The following is a 22,863-nucleotide window of genomic DNA, read 5'->3' on the forward strand; positions in this document are numbered from 1 at the left end:
GCCTCCTGTCCCCCACTCTGCTCAAGAATTAAACCTGAGGTGAACCCCTGGCAGCTCCCTGAGCCACAGGGGTGTGCAGACAGCACAGAGCCTGTAGTTGCCCTGCAGTCCCCCCTTCCCATTAGCCCCCCGTTTCCATCACCAGATGCTTCATGTGTGCCACAGTGTTATGTTCCAAAAACCTGTTCCACTCACTCCAAGTTCAGGAAGGGCTTATGTGCAAGCTGTAGCATTATTTTTTTTTTCAACATGCAATTCTATTCCTGTTGTAACTTCCCCAGGCAGAGAGGCCAGTGGAGCAGAGACATGGAGGGAGAATTTTTTTCACCCTTGCAAATTAAATATAGGCACAAGACAGGCCCTGTTTGTGCCCATACAAGGAGAGGAGCAGGGCAGCATCTGAAGGCTGTGCTCAGCACTTTTTCAGGAACCTGAGTTGCAAGCAAGCTTTTGTTTGTCCTCACAGGCTCTAGGGCTGATTGTTTCCCCCCTTCCTAATTTCTCTGAATGCTGAAAGGCTGTTTTTAAAGCATTTTGTTTTCCTTTTATCAGTAGCTCATCCTGTTTGTTACAAATATACCCTCCCTGCCCCTTTCCAGAGGGTCAGCAAAGAGAAGAAGGAGTTTTCTAGAAGGAGCAAGAGCTTTTGCTGCACCAGCCTTGGTTGGTCCCAGAGAGTGTGGCCTCACCCCTGGGCTTCCCTTCAGCCCAGCCCTGGGGCACCCCCATCCCAGGAGCACATTCCTGGCTGGCACCAAAGCCTGAGCCCAATGGAGAGAGGAACACTGTGCTGGATGGGGAGATGCTCAGGGAAACATCCACACCAGGGGCTGTTTGAGCTTGTCATTGGCATTGTCCTCAGCTGTGATGGGTGTGGTGGGCACCAGGGGCAGGGGCACAGTGACACCTGGGTGACAGGTGATGGGTTCAGCTCTGCAGGGGGCTACCTCTGCAAGGCCATGTGTTATCCAAGGAACAGGATGTGTTTATGCAGGACACAGGGAAATCTGGAGCTTAAAATGCACCCTGGGAACCTGCTGTCGTCAGGGATTTCCCCCCTTGTTCCCTGCCAGGGGTGCCAGCCCTGCACCCTGCTCTAGAAACTCAGACCCCTTTCCCAGCACAAGGGGTCCCTCATGAGGGCTGATCTCCCTCCCCAGCAGCTGTTGTGGGGCCGCTGCCCCATGGACAGGGGCTTGTGAGGAACCACCAGGAGGTTTCTCTTGAGAAAAAGCCCTTGTGGCCCCACGTGCTGCCAACAGCTGTCCAGCCCACGGGGCAGTGCTGGGTGCTCCTGCCAGGGAGCTGCTCAGGGTCAGCTGCCAGACCCAGCCCCGCTCTCAGCAAAGACTATTGTTTGTAGTTCACGTGGAAAGGGCAGTTCTTGGCCCCAGCTGCCACCCACGTGTTCCTTTCCCACCCAAAATGATTGCTCCTGCTGTGCTGCCCAGTCTGTGCCCACTGCCACCCATGTCCCTGTGAGCAGGGACAGGTGCCATCAGCACCCACTGCTGCTCCCTCCCTTCAGCTCTGGGCACCACAAGGGGTGAACACCTGAAGATAAAGGTTATGGGGTTTCCTTAATTTCTTCCTAGTAGATCAGAACTCTCCTGGGGCACTTTGCATGGACAGCTGACCAAATGGCCAACATAAATGTATTTATTTATGTTCTCTCTGCCTGTTGAGTGTATCTTCAAAGGATGTTTTGCATCCAAACAGGGTTTTCCAGGGTGTTTGCAGTGACAAATTCAGTGTGGTCTGGGCTGCAGACAGGCACTTGGAAATGGTGAGTAAATGTAGCTGCGTTTCAAAGTTCTGCAGAGAAAAAATATTTAATAAATATTCTTTATAGACATTCAAATAATAAAGAGTATCAGCCAAGCCAGACATCCTCCCTAATTTAGTCTCCAGAGTGAATAGATCAGAGTTGGATTTGTGAATTACCATTTCACTTCTCCAGGGACTTTTCCTCAAATTATAATGGCTTTTTCTCCTCTTTTTTTTTTTCATAAAAGTGCCATGAAATAGTTCCCCATTATTAAGTATGAAACCTACCTAATTAGCACAATGACAGTCTCTAACGAGGCCCTGGCTGTGTTCTGCCTCATTGATAGGAGTGGTTAATCCCAAACCCAGGACAATAATTACAGAAACAGGTTCCCCATGAACTTGTCCCAGGAAATGCAGCTTAGGCATTCGGATTTATTAGAACTCTCTGTCCAATCTCATCCAGGGGCTGGATGAGCAGCACATCCCAGCACTCCCATGGCACCCAGCACTGCTCTGGCACCACTGGAATGGAGAGGAGTTGGATCTGGCCCATATGGCTTAATGTATAGAGAGGATTTAGCTCTTAACTTTAATCGAGTGCTTTTGCAGGAGCTGCTCCTGCTCGACCTCCCTGGGCTTTCCCTGCCACCCTGCTCTCCCAGCCAGATGGCCTCCAGAAGGCTCACAAATGGGCCTCTAATTAAAAAGCCTTTATTTTCAAAACCATTTCACAGCTTATTCTTCTGACAATGAGATGGAGCTCCTTAGGCTGCTGCTGGGCAAGAGGGAAGGGAAACACGGGCTAGAATCCCGTGGAGTTTTCCTTTGCCATTGACACAGGTTGGGTGTGCTGTTTATGCAGTGACAGGATGAGGGGGAATGGCTTTAAACTGGAACAGAGTAGGGTTAGATGGGAAATTGGGAAGGAATCCTGGCACAGGTTGCCCAGAGAAGTTGTGGCTGTCCCATACCTGGAAGTGTACCTGGACAAGGCTTGGAGCAACCTGGGCTGGTGAAAGGTGTCCCTGCCCAAGGCAGGGGGTGGGAATTGTGTGATCTTTAATGTCCCTTCCAACCCAAACCACTCAGAGATTTTGTGATTTACCTGCTGAAACTGTGCCCTGCAAACCTGCACTGCTGCTGAGGCTTCCCAGAGCTCCTGTTCCCAAAGGATGCTCAGCCCTGGCCCTGTTAACCATCCATGCTGATGTGCCCAACTGACCTGAAAAGCTTCCTGACTGCAGACTGAGCAAATGCAACAATTTTCCCTCAGTTCCCGTCCTACTGAATCCAGAAGAAAAGAAACCCGTTGCCACATCCTGGCTGAACTAAGATCCCTTTGAGTCGAAGTCCAGCACTGGTTTATTCCCTCCAGCCCATTCCCCATCACTGTCATCATCTCCTCTCCTCCTCCAAGCAGCATTTCTGCAGCACGGACCACACGTCCCCGCAGAGGAGGCTCCGTTTTATTTCCCTTCCCTTTTGTTCAAGTTCATTTGTATCCACGTGGCATTTCTAATCAGGGAATTGCCCCCCTTCCAGCTGGCAGGCAATCTCCTGTGCTGGTGTTAGAGCAGAAACAAAAAGGAGTTTACTGCAACAATTTGCCTCAGTGAGGCTGAGCTGTGGCAGCTTTGGGGGAGCCCCATCACCCCCCAGCTGGACAGGGCTGATCTCCCCAAACTCCTCACTGGCCCTTCTGCAACCAGAGGGGTTGTTCCTGGTGGCGACCAGCAACTCCTCATCTGTGTTTTTGGGAGCATTTCCTGCAAAAACAGTCTCTGAGCTGGCTCAGATTTCCTGTCTTTCGCTGAACAGGAAAGCGAAAGGGGGGAAATCAATATCCCAGAAAGAAGAAACGCCTGATCCCGTGTCAGTCCTCACCTTGGGCAGGCTGGAGGTTAAGTCAGAAAGCACTTTCCAACATGCTATAAATGCACATTTAAATCCCACTGGAGCTGGAAGAACATGAGCTCCAGGATCTGGAGGGGAGGCTGTGGGGTCCCAGCTCATGGTCACTCCATCCTTAGCACCAAAGCCCACCCAGGGGAAGGGGCTGTGGGGTGGAGGCAGAGTGGGTTTGTGCTGCCCCTGCTCCTCCTCACTTGGCATCCCTGGGCAGGCAGAGGAGCATCCCTGGCAGGGAGCAGAGAGCTCGTGTCACAGAGGGGGCTCACAAGGGCTTCCCCCCGTGGCTCCTGTGCTGGCTCAGCCCCTCACACTGCCCGTGGGGCTCCCACTGCTCTGGCAATGTGGGGGCAGAGCTGCTCCTCATGGAGAGCCTACGCCAGCAATCCAGGCTGGACCTTCCCAGAGGGCTCCTCCACATCCCTGACATCAGGCTGCAGTTGGTGAGGTGACATTTCGGGCCCGGAGATAATGAACGTGACGTCCTGTCAGGGTTAATTAGTCCCTGTGCTCTGCCACGACAGCGGCTGTGGGGGCAGAGCCTGGCCAGGGGCTGGCAGGGACAGGGCACTGTCACCTTTGAGGGCTCCATGGGCAGAGGAGACTCTGGGTCTGAGATAGCAGTAGATTTATCCTTAAATGTATGTGCTAAGAGCAACCAGCAACCTCCCTTTGCCTGGCTGGGATGGCTGAAGGGTCACTGCAGGCCCCAGCGTGTATTTTCTGTACTCTCTTTTCTCTATTCTCTGTATTGTCTGTGTCTTCTGGGGCTGAAGGAGTCCCTCAGAGGACTGGCTGGGTGTTTCCAGAGAGCAGGAACATGGGATTGTTCAACTCTGACCCAGACTGAGGGCACTGCAGCACCAGTTCCCTGCCAAGGGCAGCACAAAATGGGGTGCCAGTTTGACTTGGTGGCAGGGGCTGTGACAGGCAGAGGTGTTAGCATGGCAAGGAACACACTCTGAGCACATCCACGTGTCCAGTGACTCTGCTGACCATGTCCAGCACAACAGCTCTGCTGCCAGACAGCACAGATGGCCAAGGCAGCAGGAAGAGTGTCCTGGGAACCTGGGGGGCTGCTCTGTCCCTCTCGGGTCCCAGGAGCCACCACCATCCACATTCCCCATCTCAGAGACACAGTCTGAGGGTGTTGCTCAGTGTGAGGGTGTTGCTCCTGTTTCAGCCCCATGCTGGGGTCACTCAGCCTTCCCCAACTACCTGCTCACACCTTCCCCCTCCTCCTCCTCCTCCTCCTTTCCTTCTGTTCCTGCCCAATTACTGGGAGTTTGCACCCAAAGGCAGCCAGCCAGGCGTTTCTGCTGCAGCTGCCTGATCTGCATGCGCTCATGCTAATGGTGTGGAAACGATTCAGGGGCGGCTTTGTGCTCAGCTTCCTGTGCCCTGAATTGAGCTCTGCTTGGAAAAAGGAGAGACCAGATCCTCTGGATTTGAAACAAATCAAGAGGGGGACTTTCTGTGCACTTCTTGTCTGGTTTTCAAATGTGTCACTGATGACGGCGATGCTGTTAGCAAGGTCTGAGCTTTTCTCAGAATATATGTGTTATTTGCCTTGTTAAGGTAAATAACATATATATTCCTAAGAGGAATTCTTATTTATTCTCAAGAGGAATGGGAGAAACATTCTATTTGCAGCTACAAGCAGAATATTGGGAAATTCACTGGGGATGGGATGTATTGCCAGGAAAGCCGAGCAAAAGTCCTCCTTCCCCAGAGGTTTTATGGCACCTCTAAATCACTCAGAGATGGACAGGATAAGACACCCTGCCCAAAATCCTGTGGTTTCTTCCCAACACCCAGCAGGCAATTCCTCCTCCTACCTCCTCTTCCTCTGCTCAGGAAGACGGGTGCAGCCCTGCCTGCTGCATGCTAGGGCTGGCATCACCTCTGGCAGCCCAGCCCCAGGGCAGCACAGCACTGGTGGCTCCAGCATCCCACCAGAGCCATCCCACCCAGGCAGGAGTGCCAGGCTCCATGAGGGTGAGCTCCTGCCTTTTTTTGTGTGTTTATATCCCTCTGGAACAACCTGTCACTCCTGCAGCTCGTCAAAGGTGGGTTTCCTGTGTCCCTACCGGAGGGGATTACGTCCCCAGCAGGGGTTCAGGTCTATTGCCATAATATGATTTAAGGTGACAAGTCTAATTAGATGTGGCACATCTTTGCAACAATTCACTACCTTGGAAAAATCGCAAACAAGCTTAAAATCCAGCAGGATGCAGAGACTCTCATCTCTCTGTTCGTCGCAGCTGGAAAAAATAAGCACCAAGTTAAGGACTTTTCAGAGCTTCCTTTGGGAGACAGCGAAGTCCTGAACACGATACTATAAATTAATTATTTAGATTCCAGCCCTGCAATGAGAGCCATCTGGCCAGATGCCTTCACCCTTACCACAGCCCCCTCAGAGCTCACAGCACTCCATGCTGAAGGATTGAGCTGTCCACGTGTGTCTTAATGGACTGAGGCTTCTCCCTGCCCTGGCACTGGCAGAAAGAGAACCAAAATGACTCTCAGCACTTGGGTTCCTCAGCCATTTAGTTTCCTCTGGAATTAAGGCAACACATCAAACCTTTGTGCCTTAGTAAAACACAAACCTTCATGTTCCTGGAGACCTGGAGTTTGGCTGCTCCATCCTTGCCAGCCTCACATCCTGGTTTGTGCAGTGGAAAAACGCCCAGGCTGGGACTTTGCCCCCAGGACAGGGACCTGGGGGTGGAAGGCTCAGCCAATTCATTATACCCATCAAGATAATTACCATTTCCACTCCGTGAGGCCTCCCTTTAGAGCTCTGTTGCAGGAGTGCAGCTTTCCAGCACTGCAGGAAAACGCTGCATTTTTCTCTGCCACAGTCATATTAAAGTGGATTTAAAGTCAGTTCCATTTCCTCAGAGTTTCAGGTGTTTGCAGCCCTCAGGCTGCAGCATTGCCAGTGTCCCCCACATAACACAGGGCTGGGGACTGCAGGGCAAGAAGATCCTGGTGTGGCAAAGCACTGAAGGAAGCAGGTAGAGGTTTATTCCTGGGAAAACAGTGCTGAGAGGAGGAGAGGGCACAGAGGGGTAGGACCCCCAGGAGTCCTCCCTGCTCTTGCCAAGGAAGAGACAAGAGGGAAAGAGTTAAAAGCTGTCTCCAGGCAGGAGAACAAAAACGCTGTTGCACTCATCTCCCTCGATGTGCTCATCTAATTATGTTATTTAACAGGATACCCTCTCATTGATTTTAATTACTCACATAATTTGGGAGGTAATTCACAGTACATCCCTGCAGGGTGCAGAGGCTGAGTTGGGAACAATGTGCTCGAGTCTTGCCGGCCCCATGGAAGGAAAGGATGGGGAGGATGAGCCCAGACAGGGAAATGGGGCTTTGGCCCTTGGGAAGGTTTCTCCACCAGCCCCAGGTACAACATCGGGGGGATCGTGCTCAGCCAAACACGTGGGCACATCCTCGTGGGCAGTGGGATTCCAGGATTGCTCCCTTGCCCAGTGGGATTCCAGGATTGCTGCCTTGCCCACTGGGATTTCCAGGATTGCTCCCTTGCCTAGTGGGATGTCCAGGATTGTCCCCTTGCCCAGTGGGATTCCAGGATTGCTCCCTTGCCCACTGGGATTTCCAGGATTGCTCCCTTGCCCAGTGGGATTCCAGGATTGCTCCCTTGCCCACTGGGATTTCCAGGATTGCTCCCTTGCCCACTGGGATTTCCAGGATTTCTCCCTTGCCCACTGGGATTTCCAGGATTGCTGCCTTACCCACTGGGATTTCCAGGATTGCTCCCTTGCCTAGTGGGATGTCCAGGATTGTCCCCTTGCCCAGTGGGATTCCAGGGTTGCTCCCTTGCCCAGTGGGATTCCAGGATTGCTCCCTTGCCCAGTGGGATTTCCAGGATAGCTCCCTTGCCCAGTGGGATTTCCAGGATAGCTCCCTTGCCCAGTGGGATGTCCAGGATTTTCCCCTTGCCCAGTGGGATTTCCAGGATTTCCCCCTTGCCCAGTGGGATTTCCAGGATTTTCCCCTTGCCCAGTGGGATTCCAGGACTGCCCCCTTGACCAGTGGGATGTCCAGGATTCCTCGTGGCCCTGGCTCCCAGCTGCCAGTGGGATTCAAGCAGGTCCTTGTCTCTCTCTGTGCAGAGCAGCTGTGGATTAATTGGCCCTTTGATATCAGTGGGCTCCTGCCAGGGATGATTCGCTCCTGTCACACTGATGGGGGGGACACTCCTCCCTTCTAGTGCCCCCAGACCCCCCTCCAAACACTCCTGGAGCAACCAGCCACTCCTGACCCCCCAGAACCATTAATCAAACAGCCCCCATCATTGGGGATTATTAAAAATGCTTTTAACCACAGTTCTGCAATTTTAACTCTTTTTTTTTTCTTAACCCCACTTTAGCAAAATTGGGTTGTGCACCCCCAGCACACACTTGTTTGGTTTCTTCGCTGCCTTTTGTAAGTTCCCCGCTTAATTAGGATGCAAACAATCCCAGAGGAATGTTTAATTAATATTATCAAGCAACAATGGGATGATTAAGCAAGTCTGGGCAGCTGCTATTTATACACAGGACATGTGGCACTTGTTGGGGGTGAGCGTGTCGAGGAAAAATCATTCCATGGACCTCTCCGTGCAATTTTATTGCTTGTTTTAATTGTCTCATTCAGGCCTTTTCTCCTCTTTGTGTTCGCTCAGGCAGAGCAGAGGACCAGAGATTTAACTCAGTCTCTTGTTCAGCTTAATTACAGAGTGAAAGCTTTCAAGAGGAGCCTCCCTGGCACCCCTTCTCTGCCCCAGCCACCAGATCTCCAGGAACAGCCCAGCGGAAGCTTCAGGCAATGAATGCCCTAAAACTGGGCCAGGAATAGCATCTGGGAGGCCCCTTCAAGCAGAAAAACATCCCAGAGGATAGAGGCAGGCTGGCAGAGCTGGCAGAGCTGGAGGGGCTTTGCCAGGAGCAGCAGCACCCACTCGGCTCCCCTGGGCAAGGGGATGGGTGGGATGGGGCCACTGTGGCCAGGGGGATGGGAGGCAGCAGTGGGGTGTCCAGAGCAGGCAGTGGGACCACCTTCCACCCCTTGGAATCCATGGAATCACAGAATGATTCAGGTTAGAAGGGACTTTCAAGATCATCTCATTCCACCTCCCTGCCATGGGCAGGGGCACCTTCCACTAGGATTAAAAGTGCTCCTCAAATGGGTTAGTGATGCTCTCATTGCACTGGGTTTTAGGGCATTTCCCATTTGGAAAATATTTCTCCTTCGCTTCTCAGAAAAGCCTGTGCTCAACCTGAAGTAATTGTATTTGCCTTGGGTTGAACTCTTTTGGCAGCATCTAAAAATAAACACTCGATTTCTTCTGCTTCCCATAGAGCTGCCTCTGCTGAGAGCAGCAACCAAACTGATGAAAAATTTAAAGGAAGTGGGAAATCCAACGGAAGGGAAGTGAGATGGCAACAAGTCTGTCAGGACTGTACAACTCACCTCAGACAGTGGCAAGAAAATTCACGTTTTCCAGGGAAAGACAGGCATTTTCCAGGGGTGGGAGCACAGCTGACCTCGGGATCCAGCTCCATGTGCTGGAGGTTGTCCCTCCCTCACTGCCCCTGGCATGGCCCTGGCACCCCAAACCTCAGCAGGGCTGAGGGGAAGAGACAGAATCCCAACCCTGAGGGCAGCAGGAGCTCAGCCCTATGGCCAAGCACCCTGAGCTGCAGAAACCAACACTCCCTCCCTGGCCTTTCCACCCCAAAAACCCTCTTCCAGCAGCTCCAGGAGCTCAGTCCCACCACGGGCAGGCAGCAGAGGAGACACCAAGGAGCCTTTTCCCTCCTTCCCAAGGGCAGCTTTTGCTCTGACTCATCCTTACGTGTGTCATTCACCACCTCACACTTACTCAATTATTACTTCACTCCTGGCCCCACTCTGGGAAGTTTATCTCACACCAAATCCTTCTCAGTCAAGCCCTAAACACTGATTGTTTCAGAAGGAAAGGGCCCAAAGCTGCCTGTTGGCTGCTGATCAGCCTCTGCAGTGCATTGAATAGATGGGAACACCCTGAGCTCAGCAGGGCAGCAAATCCAGGCCTTGCTCCTGCAGAAAGTGGTGGGAAATGTGCACCCAGCTGTGACACAGTTAGAAAGCCACTTTTAACACACCAAAATAGCAGCCTGGCAGGGCACACAGAGCCTGAGCAGCAGGAGCACCAACAGGAGAGACGTTTCCTCACTTCCTCCTTGAGCCTCAGTCCATCTGGGATGCTCAATGAGTCTGAAATCTTGGGGAGGGAGGCAGAATAGCTCTGAGAGTTCCTTGGCAAGGAGGAAACCCTTTAAACAGCCCCTAACAAACAGGACATTGAGAGTTTCTGGGAGAAAACCTCTCCTGGGGTAGTTTTCAGCTGAGAGGGGCACTGAAAGAGTTAACCCTGTAAGTCCCAAATTATACCAACACTGTACTTTCACCACAGTTTCTTTTAAACCTGAACTCCCTGTTTTTGTGCATTTATCCTCTCTGTGCATCAGGGGCATTCATGGATGTTCATGTCAGGACTAAATCAATACATTCAGATGAGAAAATTTCACTGTGAGGCCAGAAAAAGGTGTGTTATCCTTGGCTCAAACACAGCCTGTGAGACACTGGCAGGACAAATAAGTGTCTCCCTGTGCTGAATCCTGCAGAAAACTGATGTTTTCCTTGTTTCCATTGAAATCCATGTACATTTCCAAGGGGATTTCAGAAAACAAGAGGCTTTTGTTTGCCACTGAGGTTTCTTGGCAGATTTCTGGTTTCTTCTGTACTAGACAACATGGAGAGTTGACCAAGGTGGAGGTTTAGGAGAGAAATGCTCTGTGTTGGCTTTGTCATAAAATCACAGAATCCCTGAGGTTGGAAAAGAGCTCCAAGACCATCAAGTCCAACCATTCCCTCAGCACTGCCAAGGCCACCACTAACCTGTCCCCAGGTGCCACATCCACACAGTTTTGGAGCCCTTCCAGGGATGTTTTACAGAAAGATGCTCCCGTTTGTTCTGTCTCTGCTGTAGCACCGAAGGGGCTGCAGGTTTTGCTGCTGGTTTGTCCACATCCAGCCCCTGCCCTTTGCTCCCTGTGCCTTTCCTTGTTGCTGCAGATTAGCTGTGACTGGAAGCCTGAGCTGGCCTGGATCGGGTCTCCCTCATTTCAAACATCATTTATCATGAAGGATTATCCCACAGGGGCTCCCGTGCAGTCATATTTAATAACGTAAATGGCTTCAAATCAAATGAGTTCTCCTGTGAATTTAAGCCAAACTGACACAGCAGCTTGACACTGCTTATTTCCAAAGCTAAATGAAAAATGGGAGTAGGATGCTGGGTGTCTGCAGCCCTCAAAATGTTACATTCACATTACAACCACGGGGAGGGGGAGTGAAGGTGTAAGGGAGCTGAAGTCACTTTATCCAATGATTTGTAACAATATGGGTAGGAAAGGGCAGCAGAGCTGCAGCACTTGCTTCCTTCCTCTCAGCTCCACCATCCTCACTCAAAACTTGATTTATATGGAAAACACCTGCAGGGGGAAAAAAAGGCAGGATTATGGTAAACTTCCATGTTGCAGAGGAGCTCGGCTGGCAGGGGCTGCTGCTCTCCATGGGGTCCTGCTGGAGGAGACCCAGGGCTTTCTCAGGTTTCTTGGCTGTAAAACAGCACTCCATGGAAATGAATCCCAGGAGGCTCTGGCAGCATCCTGTGAGCAGAGGTGGTCCCGAGCAGGACACAGTGGTCCTGTGGGCTGAGGGGCTGCCTCCTCTCTCTGCTCCAAAATGCTGCAGTGTGCTCAGCCCACGGAGCCACTCCCAGCCCCATCAATCTGTCCTTTGTTCCTGGGTTGGGGCTGTGGCAGGAGGAGCAGCTGCCACCGCCTGCGCTGCCATCCAAGCCCACGTGGGCACCGAGCGCTCCAACCTCCTCCCTCGGCATCCTCCCTGGGCAGCACAACGGGCTCCTTGTGCACCCCCAGACGGGACAGAACGGGGGGGGGGAGGGCTGGCTCTTGGGCTGGCTTTTGGCCTGGAACAGCGGTGCCACCCAAGGGAAATGCCAGGGATGTTTGAACTCAGCCAGTGCTGGGGGGAATGGGCTCGGCTGAGCAATCCTTGTGTCCCCAAAGTCCACGGGGCAATTGAGGTCGTGTCCAGAGCTGGCAGAACCAAGCCAGGATGGGCATCTCCAACTCCAGCACGGGGATGCACTTCCAGCTCCACCACGGACTTGTCCAAGATCTCTGACACAGGATTTCATCTTCCTCTAGTGCTCCCTCTGAAGTGCATCCTGCTGGAGATGGGGCACAGAGGATCCAGGAGAGCATGGACAGCAGGTGTCACTCACTGCTCTGGCCTGTGACACCAGGAATGAGTTGAGTTTACTTGTGTGCAAATTCCCTGCAAAGTGAGGGGAATAAAGGCTCGTTTCAGTCCCAGGATAACACAGAAATTTTCCCAACCCTGGATTAGCAAGTAACTGAGTTAAAGAGCCCAGCCTCAGCCAGGAGCAGCTCTGAGGCTGCACTGGGGCTAATTAGCCCTGCCTTGGGGCTGCTGAGTTTGGAGCCCCCCACTCCAGGGGCACTCAGTGGCCAGAACTGCCCCTGCCCAGCTTCCACCAGGCAGGAGTTTCCTGCACATCCCAGGAGCAGGAACCCCTCAGAGGCACAGGCAGGGGCAGTCCCTTTCCCTGCTCATAGCAACCCCCCTCCTGGAAGGGAAACTGGTTTTCCAGGTGAGTCCTGGGTGGGTGGCACCATCACAGAACACCCCACAGTACCTTGGCTGCTGGAGGCCTTTGCTGGGAACAATCCAAGACAAAACTCCAGGAAACTCCACAGGCACTGAGCTCAGCTGAGCGCTGTTTTCACTGCTGAGCACGTTCCTTTTTTTGTGCTTTCTGAGGCTGCTGGGGATCTTCCAGAGCAGCTCCTCTCCCTCCTCATGCACAGGGTTTCTCTCTGAATTTGGGGATTTTCTTTGCAGGAGGAGAGGCAAGGCTGTGGCTGAAAGCCAGAGCACTGACCAGCTGCTGCAGAGGAACCAGGGCCAGATCCCAGCCCAAGACAGGAGGATGGGAAGGGCATTTAGCCCCAGCCAGGAGAGCCAGCACATGCCAGCAACTCACCAAATGGCACCTGGGCCTCTGGAGAATCCAATTTCATTTCCTCAGTGCCTGGTCCTGGCAAAATAAATAAAACATTCATTAGTTTTGGTGATTTTGCCAAGGTCCATGCTGAATTTAATGTGAATTATGTTTCTTGCATGGCTGCTGGATGGGAGACCTTCCACATCAGCTCACTGGATGGGAACAACCTGGGAAGGTGTCCCTGCCCATGGCAAGGGGTGGAACTGGACGAGCTTTAAGGTCCTTTCCAACACAAAATATTCCATTTTATGGAGCCACAGGACCACCAGCATCCCCACTCTCTAAAGATGACACATTTTCCCCCTGCTTTTGCTTGTGCATTTGGGTCAACATCCAAATGTGCAGTTCCATCTGCCCAGTGAAGCAGCACAGGTGGGACTGGGCTGTTCCCATCCAACCCAACCCACACTGGGTGACAAAACATGATTTAAAACAACCTTTAGGTAACACCAAAAATAGACCAACACAGGCTGAGAAGTTTTGAGAGCAGCATATTTGTACAGAGGGCAGGGAATCACTTTGGTGGAGTTTGTGCACACTCCAACAGCACAAAGAGGAGCTCGATGGCTCTGGGGCTTCAGGGAAGTTTTAAATGTGCTCTTTGCTCGCAGCAAAATGTTGCTTTGCTCCACTGGATGTTGGTCAAAGGCAGCAGCGTGTGACTCCTCCTGGGAGGTTTCTCTTCTACCCTTTCTTCAGGACATTCTTCAGTGAAGTCATTCTTAACCCAGTGAAACATTAACCACCAAGTGCTTCGGGACATTTCTGTTTGACACGAAACTCCGCAGCGGCTCAAGTGTGTCCAAGGGCAGAATTCAGGCTATTGTGCTGAAATCCATTAGATGAGGGTTTTTTTTATCCAATGAAAGAACTTAACGCATTGCAGGAGGCAGAGGAGAACGCACTGAAAGTCCCGGGGCCTGGAGGGTGGTGGGAATGAGGATTTCACCCTGCAAATAACCTCAATTCCGGTGTAAAGACATTCTGAGGCTCCACCGGCCCCTCCGGTCCCTGAGCCTCTCCAACACCACCATCTAGTGGCAAAGCCAACAGGCTCGGGAAGCGTTCCCACCTCTCCCTCCATCCGTCCCTTACACCCAATTTACTCATTTCGCACCCCAGGAAGCGTCCCAGGCTCAGCCTGACCTTCCTGCCCCTCCAGGGAGTCACCATCGACTGCCAACCTCTCCAGGTTCCGCAGGTGATGGAGCAGACACGTCTCCCTTTTGGACACCCACACTGGGATTGGGGATTGGGAGCAAGTCCTGATGTGCTCCAGTAAAATCCTGTGACAAAAGTGCCGCTCAGGAGGCTGGACTTGCCTTCCCCAGCCCGACCAGTTAAACTGTGTGAGGATCCAAACTGGGAGACACAAAGTTGAGAAGTGATGTGAAGAACTGCTGGAAGGCTGAGCAGCCCCAGCTCTGCTGGCAGCTGGTTCTGCCACAGAGAACACACTGGAAATTCTATGAAATGAAGTTTCACAGTTTTGAAATGAGGCTTCACATTTCTGAAATGAGATTTCACATTTAAGAAATGAGGGTTTCACGTGAAAATGAAATTATGTTGATGACCTTTCATACTATCCCTGCATCTAAAAAAATTAAGGCTAAATTTCTGGGTTTATAGAAGAGACATCTAGCAATCAGCATGTTCATTAAAATTACTTTATTACTAAAATATTTTTACATTTAGTAAAGATACCCAACCTGCACACACGATGCTTCTGCTCCTCCTGAAAAAGGAAGCACAGAGGAAGGTTGAAGATCACCAGCTAAAAGTAACTAAGTTTGTCCTAGTAGCTTGTTAAGTAGGCAGATGTTTTCACATTATCCAGATGTTTTCATCCAGTCTTGTCTGGGCTGCATTTAGAAACTGGGATCTTGGTATAATTCAACAGCTGCATCAGGAACACAGTTTTAAAAAAAACTACTTATAGAAATTTCTCCTCCCTGATTTCCAATAAAACTCTACAGGGGGTCCAGGAATGGTACACTTTGATTTCCCATTTAAACCACCAGGACAAGACCTGCCCTGAGTTTTCTCCACTCTGAAGATTCATTTCTCTTCTCACTCAGAAGTGAAGCAGGAGCAAGTTCTCCAGCACTGTGGGAATTCCAGCAGCATCACCCAAGGGAGGGATTTGGGCCCCACAGGTGGCTCTTTGACTTGCACACAGACAGGAGGATGGAGCACCCATAGTCTCTTCATGTCCTGCTCTTTGAATTTTTATGAAACCAACAGGTATTAAAAAAAATACAAGAAACAAACCCAAAATGAAATAAAAAACCCCTTTTAGCTGATCAGGGACCATCAGCCAAAACAAATGTCCCCAAACAGAAGATCATCACCGAAGTCAAATCTTGGTACAGCAGGAAATTTGTACACATCAAAACAGGCACACAGAGGAAATAATTCCAGCAGAAATACAATCTTTGAACAACCAAAGAACAGACAAGAGTGACTCAGAGCTGCCTGCTGTACTTTTTGTGTGGACATCAAACACAGCCAAGCAGAGGGTGCGTGGAGATGTCGCGATCCTGGTGGGATCTGTCGTGACAAAAACCTCGATCCACCAACATGGGAGAGGAACTCACAAAACATGGACAAACCCAGAGTCTGGAAACCATAACAAAAACACAGAAACAAAAATGAAAATGTACTAAAATTTAATCATTCATAAAAGCTGTAATTTAATCTGTGATAGGAAAACACAAGAAGCAATATTAGAGTTGGTTTAGTATATTATATATTTTTGCTTTTAAAGCCATAGAAATCAGTTATCCCAGTTTGTTTCCTATAAAAGACCCATTTTTTCCAAAGCATTATGCACAAACATTTTTAATTAGAATATAATGGCAGAATGAAAATAATGATACTCCGTAACTTTTAAATATAAAATGAAGTCAATGACTCAAAAAGTTATTTGTTGTGGTGAGTTCAAAGGGAAATTTTGCATAATATATATATCTATAGTTATAGATATAAAATATAACAGTGGAACATTTTTAGTGCTTGATGGGGAGGAATGATGATAAAATGGTCAATATGAAATTTTAATTATAGTAGCAATCTCTAACATCAGAAATGCATCCATGCTCCTTGGGATAATCATAGACTAGAGTCAATTATATTTATTTTCACATCTGTTAATTGCTATTGCAAAGGAGGAGGAATATTGGCTTAAATTTCCAAGAGATATACACAGAGCAATTGCTTTTTTTTTTTCCAGGGACTGTGTGCAAACCATTTTTAAGATCTAAACTCTTCTCGTAGTATATAAAAAACAGGAGAAGCTTCTTCCGATATGTTCTTAATTTCCATAAGGTATTGAAGTTGGGAATGCTGGCACTTTCCATTTAGGCAACAGTTCTTCATTCCTGCAATCTGGAGAAAGTAAAAAAAAAAATTAAAAACAAAACCTGGTGGAGGGATATTTTTTATTTTATTGATGAGATGAATGATCTCAAAGGCCTGAAAGCTCCCCCAGCCAATTGTCTGTGCCCACACAAACCATTTCATCAGAAGAGCTTGTTTTTCCCAGAACTGGGGTTTGTTCTTAAGCACAGACAGCAAAGAGCTTTTGGAAACTGCAGCTCTAAGGAAGATATTCTTGTTTTATCACAGCCACAGAGCAGTGACAACCAACTGTCCCCTGCCTGTCACTGCTGTGATAGTGACAGTGCCCCTGAAGCACCCACCCCACGAGACAGAGACAGCCAAGGGCAATGCACCAATGGAGGGATTTCATCTCTGTATTTCTGGGATGCTCTTAAAGCCTCGTGAGTCACAGACCTGAGCCCTAATCCAGCTGTAACCACCAGCCAGGGAATTGGGAAGAGATTTGGGAAGAGTGAAGGAGACACTGTGGAATTCTGGCCATCCAGAGCAGACTTGGGGGCACAGGTTGAAGTCAATGCTATGACAGGCTGGGGGGAGCTGGGGGTGTCCACCCTGGAGAAGAGAAGGAGACCTCAGAGCCCCTTCCAGTGCCTAAAGGGCCTTCTAAAAAGGAGGGAGAGTGACTTTTTATATGGGCAGATGGTGACAGGACAAGCAGAAATGGGTTCAAACCAGAAGAGGGGAAATTTAGGTTGGACGTTAAGAAGAAATTGTTCTCTGTGAGGGTGGGCAGGCCCTGGCACAGGTTGGGCAGAGAAGCTGTGGCTGCCCCATCCCTGGGAGTGTCCCAGGCCAGGTTTGATAAACTTGGAGCAACCTGGGACAGTGGAAGGTGTCCCTGCCCATGGCAGTGCATGGAATGAGATGATCTTTAAGGTCCTTCCAACCCAAACCATTCAGTAATTCTGTGATTCTAACTGACTGAATGCAGGAGTTCCTTTAGCAGTTCCCACTATCCCAGTGCTAAGCAGCTGCTGGGCTTGGCTTTGTGTGCAGGATCCTGGGCACAGCTGTGCCAGTCCAGCATGGGGCATGTCCCATCCTGGGCTGGGGAAGGTGATACCACACCAGCTAAATTCAGATGATCACCTGAGCAATAGGAAAAGCCACTTAAGACTCCTCAATTTCTTCTCCTAAAGCCATTGACTCCCTCCAACCCTGAGCTGTTCCCTCCTGGCACCCAAGGGGCAGGGTAAGAGCTTCATCCACAGTGAAGCCCATCAGCAGCCAGGCCAACTGCACAGCCTGGCTGCTCACTCACACCTACTCTGCCTAAATGACAATCTCCAGCGTGGATTTGGGGGGAATTCATCCCTGAAATCCTTCTAAGACCATGAGTTTGTCTTAAATGCTGCAGGACAAGGGCAGTGGAGCTGCTTCACCAGCTCACTGTGCCTCTTGATTAACCACAGGACAGAGCACAGAGGTACTGGTGGCTCACAGAAACCCTCAGAAGGTGCAGCCCAGGATGACAAAGGCACGTGGCAGAGATGGGCCATTACCCAGAGCCCTTCTCTGCCTCCAAACAGGGATATTTGTGTCCAAAACCTGGGGCTACAGAGCTGCTGTTTCCTTTCAGGAGCACGACAGAACAGCTGTAAGCACACAGAGTTCCCTGCCAAGATACACAGGAAGATTATTTATAGCTGTGTCCAACCTTGGGGTGTTTTTGGGTTGGTTTTTTTTTTAGTTTGTTTTTTTTTTTTATTCTGGTGGGCAGCTTTTTATTTCTGTGCCATTGAAACCCATGTCCCACCCAAACCCATCTGTCATTGTCCCCAAAGCACCCAGGGCTGAGACAGCAGTGACACAAGTCACACAGATGCTACCAGAAGTCATCAGAGGATAAAAAGGAAGCAAAACTGGACTGGGGGGGCTCAGGGCTCAGTGTCACAAACCAGAGGGAGAACCTGCAGGAGCCAAAAGGAAGTTCCTGCTCTGCCACACTCATCAACCCAAAAAAAAAGAGAAAGGGAGAGAAGCAGGAATTCCTCTGCCAGGTCAGTGTACAACTGACCTTTGAATTTCCTCTCTGGGAGCAGACAGAAAGAAGAGGAGCAGAGGCAAGGGGAGAGAGTGCTCTCTGTTAGGGGCAGCTCACAAATCACCTGAGCCACAGATCCAGACCCCTCTTACCTGGCTCAGAGCTGCTGCATGATGGGAGTCTAAAGCAGCAGACATGATTTCTTTTTAGGCTTCTTCTTTTCCACTGGTGTTTTTCTATTTATCTGTCTGACCAGGTCATAAAAGATCTGAAAATGAAAAACACAAACTGAAAAATCCAAGTGATAGAACACCAAGTGTCCAAACTGAGGCAGGCTGGGGAGCTGAAACTCTTTCCCGGTGGCTGCAGTTGCATAAATTCAATTAAAGTGCTTGAATTTACTAAAACATGTTTCTCAAGCAGCTGCTCATGGAACAAGAGACAGAGCTCACACCAGAGTGCAGAACATAAGGGAGCTGGAAACTCAGTTTATCATGACCAAAGGCTTCAGAAGAGCATGGCAATGAAGTGGCAACAACTTCTCTGCTTCCCTTGGAAAAACTGGAGATTAACAAAAGAGTTTTTAAGACAGGCATAATATCCTTAAGGATCATCCTCTCACTGGTACCCCTGGGCTGGGGAGTGTGTGCAGAGCCCTGCTCCAGCAGCAGCAGTGCATTCCCACTGTAGGGAAAGCAAAGGCAGCCTTTTCCTTGGCTTTCTCCCTCAAAACATCTGCCCTGAACTCCGACATTTCCAGAAGGGGACGATTACAGGGCCCTCTTTCAGCTGCAGAGACGAGTTTCTTGTGAAGGCTGTGGCTGGGAGTTGTTTTCCCAGCAATACTCAACCCATTTATAGCAAACTGAGCTTTGCAAAAATGCTTGGAGCTGGGTCACAGCATTGAGGAGAAATATTTCAACCTTCAGAAGGCTCCACCCTTGTCCTTGTTTACTTTTTTTCCCTTCCTGGAGTGGCTGACAGCTCACAAATTCTTGTTGATTCCAAGGAAATTCAGAAGACAAAGAAACAGTTTATAGCATAATGTAACAACTGGAAATTTGAGATTTTCCTTTGTAATAACTTAGATTATTTAAGAGCTAGTACTGACTGTGAGTACAGGAGGCTGCAACAAGGTTTCAGGACTGCCACCATCCCTGAAAAAATCAGTGTGGTGCAAGAGCATCTCAGAGGTCACCAGAAGGACACTTGATGTGCTGCTACTGAGACTCACTCTGGATTAAAAGCTTATTATCTGGAGGAGAGGTTTGATTCACATTCAGCAAATGCCCATAGAAATTTAGCACCTTTACCCAGCTTTTAACAAAGTTAGGAAGTTCAAAAGTAGTGAGAAAGCAAAAAAAACCCCAAATAATGCAAACAGTCCCGCAGCCCACGAGCCAGCAGGACACAAACAACCAGAGCAGGGAGTTGGTTCATTCACACTGTTTTTCCTCTTTCATTTCCTCAGCTTTACACAACCAGACAATATAAATGGGCAGGAATCCAGAAAATTAAGATCACAACAAAACCAGAAACTGATCTTCCAGATAATAATTTTCTTCTCTACGATCTGATCTCACTGGAGGCTGCAGGGAAACAGGGAGAGTCAGGATTCACATGGGATGAGAGTCTGGAAACCTGGGACAGCTCAGGGCTCTACCCACCACAGAATCCCCCCTCCCACACAAGGCTGAGGCACCTTTGGCTAAGGAGAGGTCAGTCTGGCACCACGAACTGCAGAAATACAAATGAACCAGGACTTGTCACACTCTGTGGTGATGTTTGACCACCGAGCCACTTGTTCCTTCTTTAACACTCCCAGTTTTACTACAGCTCAGCCACACAACACAAATAAATCCGTCCTGGCAGCACTGTGGCTCAGCTCTGTTTCCTGGGCTGGATCAGGGCTCTCCAGCCAGGCTAATCCCAACCACAGAAGCTGCAATTCATGCAGCCTGGAGCTCCCTTCGCTTCGAAGCAACTCGATGCAGTGCAGGGCACGTCCCTCTGGCTGCCAAACCAACCCTGGGCCCAGGCCAAGATCCTGCTGCTCCTGCTTATCTCCCAGCCTCCTAAACGGTCCCAGTTATCTGCTGGCACCAAACCAGCCTCACTCCATGGGGTCACCTTAGCTTTTGTGCCTGCAAACCTGGCCTCTGTCACAGGCAGATAATTCACAGCACAGAACTCAAACTGATGGAGCAGAACTCCCTCAGCACCACTCCAGGGCCCCAGGCAGCAGGAAAAGGCACCCCAGGGCAAAAGCCAAGCTCATTTGAAGCTGGGGAACTGCTTAGACCTGTGTTTGGGCACAGTCTTAGCAAGTTGGTGGCTGTGATAGGGCCAGGAATGTGAAATGCAAACAGCTCAAAAACAGCCAGCAGGACACAACAGGACAAGGGATACAATGGGGCATAACCCACGTTAGGAATAGCAGCAGTTATCTTGAAAAAATACACTTTCCAGATAAAGCTTCTCGGAGCTCAGAGTCACCCAACACACTGGGCTTGCTCAGAACCCTCTGCTATTCACAGGCTATAGAAAACACTCACCTGGGAAATCACCCACCCTCTACAGAGAAAAAGGAGCACATCTTAAAACAAACAGAAAGTAACTTAATACACTGCATGGCTGACAATTCAGAATCACCCTGACTCTTCCCAATTAAGTGGTTTCATGCCACATTCATGCTGGAGCTGGGAAGGCAAGGGAGCAGCTGAGAGTTACCTCATTTACGTTGATTTTAGACTTTGCAGACGATTCTAGAAAGGCACAGTTGCACCACTGTCGTGCTAAGTTCTGCCCCTGCTCTTTGCCGACGACTCGCTCTTCCTCCAGGTCACATTTATTGCCAACCAGAATCATGGGAACCTGCAGGGGAACAGCAGGAGGCAGAGATGCATCAGCAAGTTGTGGGCTGCACAACTGGCTCACAGAGTGAGGGGTGGGGGACAAAGAATGAAAAGTACAGTGTGGAGGATGAAATCCACTCAAAAGCAGCAGTTGGGCAGAGCTGACAGAGCAGGCTGGAATTGAGGTGCCTGCTGGGAACGGGCTGAACAAAGTCCACACCACAGACACCCTGGTGCACTGAATTAAGCACATATAAACCCCAGTGATAAGAGTTCAGCACAGTTTCAAGCCAGTGAAGTTTTGTTTTCTGGTCTCTACATGCAACACCACTTTAGTCAAAAAGTTAATTTACTCCTGAAATGCATCTCAGCTTTCCTGTGACAGCAGGATGAACTGCTGCCAACAGCCCAGCTCAGACAACTTCAGTCTGTGCAGCACACACAGCACGTGCTTTCATACATAGATTCCATGTCAGCCCCTTTGACCTGCCTTGTCAAGCCACAAAATAATAAATGGAAACACCTTGGTAAAAAAAACACTGCCCTGGACATGGAATAAAAAGGAATAGTCCTCTACACAGCCAAGTATTTCCCCAGCCCTGAGCACAAGCCCACCTGCCTTTCCCACCCCAGTACAATCTCATCCTACTGATGTGTTTTGCACACACAGAGAGGACGTTCACTACAAAGGGCACAAACACTGCTTGATATTTATTAGCTTAGAATAATTAAAATGTCCAGCTAGTGACCACCCACCAGCTCAGTTCCTGAAAGCACATCACTTCCCAAAAATAATCTCATGCAGCATCAAAACAAACACTTGATATAACTTCAAAAGACTCATCCTCCACTCATCATGCAAATACAGGCACATCAGCTGTTCAAGACAATGATGAAATGGCATCTGCCCCTCTCCTTAAGCCACTGGCTTTCTAAAGAGTTTGGGTGAGTCACCTTCTTGCTCCTTCAGGAGGAAAAAAGTGCCTTGGGGAAACCATATTCCTTGTGACACATCCTATAGAAAAACAGAAATTTAATACTGTAGGAAAATGACCTTGGCTGGAGTAAATGTTTATTCCCAATGTGTTTGCAGCAGGGAAAGGAGTAACAGAATCATAAAATATCCTGAGCTGGAAGGGACACACAAGGATCATCCAGTCCAACTCCTGGCCCTGCACAGACACCCCAAAATCCCACCCTGTTCCTGAGAGTGTTGTCCAAACACTCCTGGAGCTCTGGCAGCCTCGGGGCTGTGCCCACTGCTCTGGGGAGCCTGTTCAGTGCCCACCACCCTCTGGGGAAAGAACCTTTTCCTGCTATCCAGCCTAAATCCTCACTGACACATCTCCCTCAGGTCCCTCCATTTGCCCAGCCCTCTCACAAATGGCACAAAGGGCAATAGAAAGGACAGGGGATCCTTTTTAGACTTGCTCTCCTCAGTTATGTTTAGATACTGAGGTAAAATCCTCTCAGCAGAAAGAGATCAGGCAAAAAGATGGTTAAAAGCAGCACCACGACACCTTAGAGATAATGTGTTGATAAATCATTTCAGAAGGTGTTCTCTCTTTCCCAGGCAGTCTCCACCATGGTTTGCAGCCCCCCAACAAGTCACAAATAGGTAGAAAAGGAACTGTCCAAGGCCAGGTTGGACAGGGCCTGGAGCAACCTGGTCTAGTGGAAGGTGTCCCTGCCCATGGCACTGGATGAGCTTTGAAGTTCCTTCCAACCCAAACCAGTCTGAGATTCTATAAAACCTTAACAAACCAACAAAAAAC

General features: G+C 49.7%; 1 protein-coding gene across 2 annotated transcripts in view; it reads right to left on the minus strand.

Moving 5' to 3' along the window:
- Nucleotides 1-15,499: 15,499 nt before the first annotated feature.
- The window catches only part of RAP1A (RAP1A, member of RAS oncogene family), a 38,738-nt gene continuing 31,374 nt past the window's right edge, over nucleotides 15,500-22,863 (minus strand). For both annotated transcript variants that reach the window (XM_071578456.1, XM_071578457.1), the window contains exons 7-9: nucleotides 20,964-21,107; nucleotides 18,386-18,501; nucleotides 15,500-16,234 (exon numbers count right to left, since the gene is read on the minus strand). In XM_071578456.1, the coding sequence (XP_071434557.1) occupies nucleotides 18,415-18,501; nucleotides 20,964-21,107 (231 nt within the window). In that variant the 3' untranslated portion in view covers nucleotides 15,500-16,234; nucleotides 18,386-18,414. The remainder of the gene's footprint in view (nucleotides 16,235-18,385; nucleotides 18,502-20,963; nucleotides 21,108-22,863) is intronic.

Source organism: Pithys albifrons, chromosome 28 (assembly GCF_047495875.1).
Source record: "Pithys albifrons albifrons isolate INPA30051 chromosome 28, PitAlb_v1, whole genome shotgun sequence".
NCBI classification, from domain to species: Eukaryota; Metazoa; Chordata; class Aves; order Passeriformes; family Thamnophilidae; genus Pithys; species Pithys albifrons.